Source organism: Triticum dicoccoides, chromosome 2B (genome assembly GCF_002162155.2).
Source record: "Triticum dicoccoides isolate Atlit2015 ecotype Zavitan chromosome 2B, WEW_v2.0, whole genome shotgun sequence".
Classification (NCBI taxonomy): domain Eukaryota; kingdom Viridiplantae; phylum Streptophyta; class Magnoliopsida; order Poales; family Poaceae; genus Triticum; species Triticum dicoccoides.
Window position 1 is genome coordinate 516,380,608 of NC_041383.1, and position 8,487 is coordinate 516,389,094.

Genomic DNA, 8,487 nt, shown 5'->3' on the forward strand with positions numbered 1-8,487 from the left:
GTAACAGGCATATAAATAAGTCCCATTAAATTGATTGATAGACTACGCATCGATGGTGTCGAGTCAATCCTTGTAAGCTAAATACTACACAACCCTCCTTAGAGGGGGAACCTTAGAGGAAGAATACATATTACTTAGAGGACGGATGATGGTACATAGGCAAATCCTCAATCTATAGATGCTTTAGTGCCAGGCAGGCAGAGCCAGAGCCGCGTCGGGCAACGAACAACTCGTTTTTCGGAAGATAGTTGCGTTGCAGGTAAAGCTAGCAGTAGTTGGAGCTAAAGCAAGCTAGCTATAGGTGTTCGGATAGTTGTGTTGATAGAGGGTTTTCTCCCGGGAGACATATCGATTACACACAAGAACCTAACTCTACTTCTTTTATCCTCCTTACTGCTCCTTATCTCATTTCTCCTTTTATTAGCACAGCACCTTGTACTCCTTTACAGAAGCTGTATCGCTCAGAGCACAAATCGTTGTGCTCCTCACTGTTCAAGAGAGTTCTTGCCCTTCTCTGATCGGGGAAGGTCATTTAAAAACACTAGATCAGCCCATTTCAGTTGAAGAAAAAAAGTGATCCACCTAGAATATATGATCGATACCAAAAGATTGGATGTCATTTCTCAACACCAGCTTCTCACCTGGAGGAGGGAAGGGAGATATGAGCATAGCGATAGCGGTATCTTTTCCTCTTTTGATAGAAGCCCACATGCCCCCTCTTCTACCCCCCCCCGTACCACAGGGTATCAGGGGCCTCATGATCTCCACGAACAGAGATCACTACACAGGAAACAGCTATATGAAAAACTTGCTTGCTTCTTCGAATCTCGAAATAACAGAACATATAGAAAGTGTTTTTGTGATTTTTCCATTCTCTTCGGGGAACCTATAGAAAGATTATCAGACGGCTTTCATGATATTATGCTTCCTTGCCCGTGTGGAACATGTGTGAGCATTATGTTTTTCCAACAAGTGATCCGACTGGAAGAAGTGTTATATGAGGACTTCGAGATCAAATAGAGAATCTGTCTCTCCATTCCTCGTGAGCCACTTATTTCTCCGAAATCAGAGATCAGAGTGATTTTCCTCCTTTTTCCCAAATAGTCGACGGTCTTACACCATTGGGATACTTCGGATAAACTGGAGTACATATATGAGAGACCGGTGCTAAAACCTTTTCTCGAGATATCTTCCAGATTCTTAGGGTCCTTGCTCCGGATCTCGCCCCCCCGGTGCGAAAGCAGTTGGTTCCGTAGTTTGAGAATTCTACTAATTCCAAGTATTCCATTATTATTATTAAATAAGAGAATATAAAAAGTAAAGAGGAGAAGACATAACCAGAAGAATTGTGAGAAATAAGTTAATTTATCAAGTTGAGGCATTTCGATTTGGATTTCAAATAAGAAAAAAAGGATTTTGTGAAATTTAGGAGTCGTTCGAAAGCATCAAGAGGGAAGAACTCAGATAGAAAGGCAGGCGAAGTTGGCGGCCAACCTAATTCCCCTCCCAGTTGTACCCTTGTGCATCCCCTTCGTAAACGATTTCCACTGGATCTGGAGATTCCCCGGGGCCCCCCGAATCATCATCTCTGGACCCCGAATCATCATCCCACCTTTTACGCTTCCGCGAAGAAGACGGGCGTGCCTCGTTCGCCCCATCATTTGCTTTTCTACTTTCAGGGGATCCCGTGGAATGAGCCTCCTGCTCTTCCAAAGGCGCATCGGGGTCGGGAGAATCTGGTTCACCGAGCTCGGCGCGGCAAAACCGCTTCGCCAGATTGGTGGCTATTGCGACGAATTCGCTTGCGTCCCCAGCTTCCGTATAATCGAAGAAGATTTGTTGAAGAGTATCTCCTCCCTCACTATTCCACAATACATGATTTTCAGTGAACGATCGCGCAGATTCACCTTCCTCTAAAGGAAGAGGAGTGCCTACTTCGTGAAATATTCTTTCAACCTTGGAAGTCAACTCCGCAATTATGTCTTCGGGATGGGCGGCGTGCGCCATTTCCTGCTGGAGGTCTGGTAGTCCGCCAACGGGAGGTTGGTCTATGGGAAAGTCACCCCCGTTAGGAGCATTGGTGATGACGAGAACATTGAGATCCGCGACATTCTCATTCCCAAGATGAAAGGCTATTCCTTGAACTCCGAATAAGACAACAAATGCCATTATTAGTACTGTCAACGCAAGACCAAACGATGGTATAGCAATGAACAAAAGAATGACACTTGGAAATATGGTCCGAATAATATGGTTCTTCTCCGGCCCGCTCCAGACTCTTCTTCAGTCCGGAGACTTCCGCAGTATGAGAGGCAACAGTCGCTACAGACGCCTACTTATAAAAAAAAGAGGGAGAGATGCCATAAAGTAAGTCTCCTGCGAACATATATTTGATCCTTTGTCCGGTTCCTTTTTTTCACCGAACAGTTCATCAGGGGCTACTACCTATACTATGACACTCTTCGAAACCTCAAAAAACATACCTCAAAGCCTGTTATAAGGCTGATGCAGGCTTCATTCAGTCCACTCTCAGCAGACTGAATCTTCTCAATCACCGCACCCATAAGGGCACGGTGTTCTTCAATGATGGAGGCGCTCTTCAGCGCCGCCGATAAAGTATCCGGCACCTTAGGTTGGACAGAGGTTGCCGGTGGAACGAGCACACCCCCTCCAGCCGAGGGAGGCTATCTGCCTGATTCAGGAGCCATGCCGGTCTCCGAAATTGTGTCCGACTGGGGGTCAGATTCAAGATAGCCCCCGCCGTCGACGTCCATGGGAGCCTTTCCTCTCGTGTGTCCGACCCCTGAAGTTTGACCTCCTGGCGCTACCTTGACGATCTCCCCCCCTCCTTGGGATGGGTCCTTCTAGGACGATACCTCAGTATCATTCACATCTTTTGGGGAAGGGGCCTTCGGGGGTGTCCCGCTGTCCATAGCATCCGAACCCAGTAAATCCTCCGATGAGGATCGTTCGGTGCGGGACCTCGCTGGACTGCAAAAAATTATGGCTCAATGATTAAAACGTCATGCCATAGTGAGTCTCGATGCGCAAGCGTGTTCAGATTTTATACTCACGAGTTCACTAGGGGCTGGACCCTGGGATCCCACTCCGGGCTGCTGTCGGTAGCGACGGTGGACTCCTCCGGAAGGGGAGTTTTTCCCTTCTTAGGCGACTCGGCCTCCAAGGATGTGGAGGCCGTCCTTTTATTTCTTCCCCACACTGGGGATTGGTCTTCCTACTCTTCCTCTCCCTCTCCAGAGGGAGAGCGGGCATCGGAGTCTTCGGATATTGTGTCCGAAGAGCCACGGCGACGAAGGCTACCACTAGTCTTTTTGGCCTCCTTCTCGGCCTTCTTCTTCGGCGCCTTGTAAGGCACCAGGACCAGCATGTTCGTCAGAAATGGGCCGGCCGGTTCTTCTGGCTGTGGGGTCGGACAGTAGATCCGCCCCGCCTTCTTCGTCCAGCCCTAGGAGGGTTGCAGAAAACAAATTAAGCATTTCCCTTGGGTTATACGAATGAAATGTACAACTTGCCAACATACGATGACTTACCGAACTTGCAGGGCAGGACAGTTGGTACCCGCGGTCCTCGGCGGAGTCCGGCCACGATTTGCAAGACTTAAAAAGCACCTTCCAGATGTCCTTGTGCGAGGAGCCAAAGAGCTCTAGCAGGGTCTGGTGCTTGGCTGGGTTGAATTCCCATAAGTTGCAAGCCCTGTGTTGACAAGGGAGAACCGGTGAACTAACATCACCTGGGCTACATTGACAAGTTTGATATTCCTGTCTTCCATATCCTTGACGCGCGTCTGGAGCATCGACAACTCGTTGGGCGAAGACCAGTTCAGGCCCTTCTTGGGCCAGGACGTAAGCCGCAGGGGAGCTCCGGATCGGAATTCGGGAGCGGCGGCCCATTCCGTGCTGCGCGGCTCAGTAATGTAAAACCACTTCTGCTGCCACTCTTTGACGGAATCATTGAAAGTACCTGTTGGCCATGTGACGTTGGGCATCTTGCTCCCCATGGAGCCTCCGCACTCAGCGTGCTCGCCACTCACTACCTTGGGCTTCACATTAAAAATCTTCAGCCATAAGCTGAAGTGTGGAGATGCGGAGAAAGGCCTCGCACACGATGATGAATGTCGAGATGTTAAGGAAGGAATTGGGGGATAAATCATGAAAATCATTCCCGTAGTAATACATGATGCCGCGAATGAATGGGTGGATGGGAAACCCTAGCCCGCGGACAAAGTGAGAGAGGAATACAACTCTCTCGTGGGGTTCCGGGGTTGGGATGATCTGTCCCGCCGTCGGGAGACGATGGCTGATTTTCTTGGCGAGATACCCGGCCTCCTGAAGCTTTTTGATATCCTTCTCCCGGACGGTAGAGGCCATCCACTTGCCTCCTGCTCCGGCTCCAGACATTTTCGGAGGGCCTTTGTGGGCGGATAAGATGAATGCTTGAGCGCTAGAGCTCAAGCGAGATAGAATGGATAAGCAGAGGAAGAAGAAGGTGTGGGTGAAAAAGGGGAGTCCTTATATCTTTATAAAGGCAGCAGGGATCCTGCGCCTCCCCACTTACCCGGTAAACTCTCTTATTCCCCAAGCGCCGCGTTGATGGCACGGTTGGGTTACCCACACCCGTATTGATGAGAATCCCGTGATAAGGGGACACGATCTCTGCTTCGACAAGACGTGCCAATAAAACTGCCTCGCGATATGTGCGGTAGCTGGTTGAGAAAAATGATTCGGATAATGATCGGGCCATGGCGTGATGTCACGCTGTCAAAAGTTGTCAGCAGATTAGATTTGTGGAATATTTTACTCTCTACGGTGGTATGTGGAAATTGTTTTGCAAAGCCGGACATGATCCTCATGTTCAAGATCTTCTATGGAGTATTCGGAGAAGGAACCCGCCTTGCAATGCAGAAGACAATCTGCGCACCGGACTCATCGTCATTGAAGCCTGGTTCAGGGGATACTGAGGGAGTCCTGGATTAGGGGGTCCTCGGATAGCCGGACTGTATGCTTATGCCAGACTATTGGACTATGAAGATACAAGATTGAAGACTTCGTCCCATGTCTGGGTGGGACTCTCCTTTGCGTGGAAGGCAAGCTTGGAAATTCAGATATGTAGATCTCCTTCTCTGTAACCGACTCTGTGTAACCCTAGCCCCCTCCGGTGTCTATATAAACCGGATGGTTTAGTCCGTAGGATAACAACAATCATAATCATAGGCTAGCTTCTAGGGTTTAGCCTCTACGATCTCGTGGTGGATCAACTCTTGTAATACTCATATCATCAAGATCAATCAAGCGAGAAGTAGGGTATTACCTCCATAGAGAGGGCCCGAACCTGGGTAAACATTATGTCCCCCGCCTCGTGTTACCATTAGCCTTAGACACACAGTTCGGGACCCCCTACCCGAGATCCGTCGGTTTTGACACCGACAACGTTCACCTCCCATAAGGCCGCGGACAACACCAAGGTGCTGCCCTGAAGGATACCGGGCCAAGGGGAGGCCGTTCCGGTGATGCCGGAGGAAAGATGTCCAGTTGCCAAGCACATGGGGGGAAAGACCCCTACAGACCCCGATGATGGGGGCCGAGTCCAGTTCGTCCCTCAGCCGGACACAACTCCGGAGACCAAAGAGGCTCCGGATTCAGGCAGGCAGCCTCTCCCGAACAAGGGGTGCAAGCCGCCTTCGCCAGTGACCTCAGTCCATCCATAGGCACCAGACAGATTGCTGGAAGCGCTACAAGGTGCTTCCATTATGGAAGAACACCGTACTCTTATGAGTACGGTGATTGAGAAAGTCCAATCCGCCAAAAGCGGATTGACCGAAACCTGCCTTAGCCTTCTAACAGGCTTTGAGGTAAGTAATATAGTTGTAAAAGAATATCACCTTGTAGACAGTAGCCCCTGATGCTCTGTTCGGTGTTCGAAAAGAAGAACCAAACAGAGGATCAAAATATTTTTCGCAGGAGTCTAACATAAATTGTCTGTGTGAATAAGTAGGCGTCACTGCTAGCTGCTGCTGCTCATACTGCGGAGGTCTCCGGCTTGACGCAGAACCTGGAGCGGGCCGAGGAAGAACTCGACATCGTGAAGAAGCAACTGGAGGACAACCAAGGTACGCACTAACTGGTGCTTTATATTTGGGAACGATGAAAAGTTCGTACTGACTGAAGTGTCATGCACTTTATTAGGGGCCGCGACCAAAGTAGCGGCCCTCAAGAAGGCGTTGGCCAAGGCCGAGGACAAAGCGGCTAAGGAAAGTGCTGCACGCGAGAAGCAGGAGGCCCGGATCAGCGAGGTCCAGCAAGAGCTCCAGGACGCTGTCAAGAAGTACGAGTCCTTGGAGCGTAATTCGAAGACTCAAGATTCTAAACTTGCCAAGGCCCGTTAGAGCGCACAAGATGCCCGAGCCAAAGCCTAGAGCGCCCTCTGGGAAATCCAGGCGGCCCAGGATATCGCGGCGGGTAAGGCTTTTATTATGCAGAAGCAAGTGTGTGAAGGAAGTGTTTCTTTTACTACCCGAATTTGGATTTTTTCCAGGAGCATTTGCGGATCTACCGCGCAGCATATCAGATGCTGCAGAGTTCTTTCAAGCCGAAGAAGGGAGCTCTACGGAGAAGCTGTTGTAGTCTGAATACATTGGATCAGAACATCCGTCGCCCCTTAGCGACCAGCTAAAGCAGTTGGTCGAGCTGCACAGGGCGGCCGAACTGGCCATGAAGGACCTAATAGTCTGGCTATGGCCTGCCGAGCCCATGCCTAGTAGCTACTTCGGACTCGTGAAGCGGTTGGTCAGTGCCTGCCCTCGGCTTGATGCTATCAAGCGGTCGGTCTGCATTGAAGGTGCGCGTATGACACCTTTAAAGGTGGTTTTGGTGGGCTTGATTCTTGAGGGATCAATAGCCATTTTGTGCATTGTATCCTGATAAAACAGGTTCAGGCTGCAACCACCGTCCATGAGGACGCGTGTAAGGTGGAATCCGTCAATGATACGGTCAAGCACCAGTGTGGCCGAACCGCCGTGACAGATACTGGTCGGATGGTCCCTTCGATCGAAGGTGATCGAACAAGAGGACCACAGGTTGTATTTTGGGGCGACTGGCTCCATCGCGTAGACATCCCTTAGTGCGCGCTTCCGCTCCCTTTTGGGGATATGGGTGGCATATACCATATTCACTGTTTTCACTTTGGGAGCAAACTTCTTCTGTCCCCCTGTGTTCGGCGGCCGAGGTTCCTCGTCGTCGTCACTTTGCGATCCCTTTTCCTTGTTTTCAACATTTAACTTGCCGGCCTGTTTAAAGACCCAACATTCTCTGTTGGTGTGATTGGCTCGTGTAGGACCTTGAAGTATGTCTAGAGCGGGGGTGATTAGACTACTTGACCAATTAAAAACTTAACCTTTTCCCAATTTTAGAGTTTGGCAGATTTTAGCAATCTTTGGACAAGTCAAGCAATCATCACTCAAATCAAGTAAGCATGCAAAGAGTATATAGGCAGCGGAAATTAAAGCATGCAACTTGCAACAAAGTAAAGGGAAGGGTTTGGAGGATTCAAACGCAGTTGGAGACACGGATGTTTTTGTCGTGGTTCCGATAGGTGGTGCTATCATACATCCACATTGATGGAGACTTCAACCCATGAAGGGTAACGGCTGCGCGAGTCCAGAGAGGGCTCCACCCACGAAGGGTCCACGAAGAAGCAACCTTGTCTATCCCACCATGGCCGTCGCCCACGAAGGACTTGCCTCACTAGCGGTAGCTCTTCACGAAGTAGGCGATCTCCTTGCCCTTACAAACTCCTTGGTTCAACTCCACAATCTTGTCGAACGCTCCCAAGTGACACCTAGCCAATCTAGGAGACACCACTCTCCAAAAAGTAACACATGGTGTGTTGATGACGAACTCCTTGCTCTTGTGCTTCAAATGATAGTCTCCCCAACCCTCAACTCTCTCTCTCATAGGATTTGGATCTGGTGGAAAGAAGATTTGAGTGGAAAGCAACTTGGGGAAGGCTAGAGATCAAGATTCATATGGTAGGAATGGAATATCTTGCCTCAATACATGAGTAGGTGGTTCTCTCTCAGAACTGGTAAGTTGGAAGTGTAGGTTTGTTCTGATGGCTCTCTCCACGAATGAAGAGGAGGTGGAGGGGTATATATAGCCTCCACACAAAATCTAACCGTTACACACAATTTACCAATCTCGGTGGGACCGAATCAACAAACTCGGTCAGACCGATTTAGTAAATCTAGTGACCGTTAGGGTTTTCGGTAGGACCGATATAGTTAGGGTTAGGGCATAATGTAATCTCGGTGAGACCGATTACACAAACTCGGTGAGACCTATTTTGGTAATTAGCTAACCAGAGAGTTGTTCAGGTAAACTCGGTGGGACCGATTTGCTCTTTTCGGTGAGATCGAAATGTTACAAAAGGGAAACAGAGAGTTTACATTGCAATCTCGGTGGGACCGATCGC

The 8,487-nt window shown here is 49.4% G+C and overlaps 1 protein-coding gene across 1 annotated transcript; it reads right to left on the reverse strand.

Annotated features, from left to right (window-relative positions):
- Nucleotides 1-690: 690 nt before the first annotated feature.
- Nucleotides 691-1,582, reverse strand: LOC119364574 (putative ATP synthase protein YMF19). Its single transcript, XM_037630060.1, has one exon. The coding sequence runs from the start codon at nt 1,380-1,382 to the stop codon at nt 912-914; it is 471 nt and encodes a 156-aa protein (XP_037485957.1). The 5' UTR covers nt 1,383-1,582; the 3' UTR covers nt 691-911.
- Between the last annotated feature and the right edge of the window lie 6,905 nt (nt 1,583-8,487).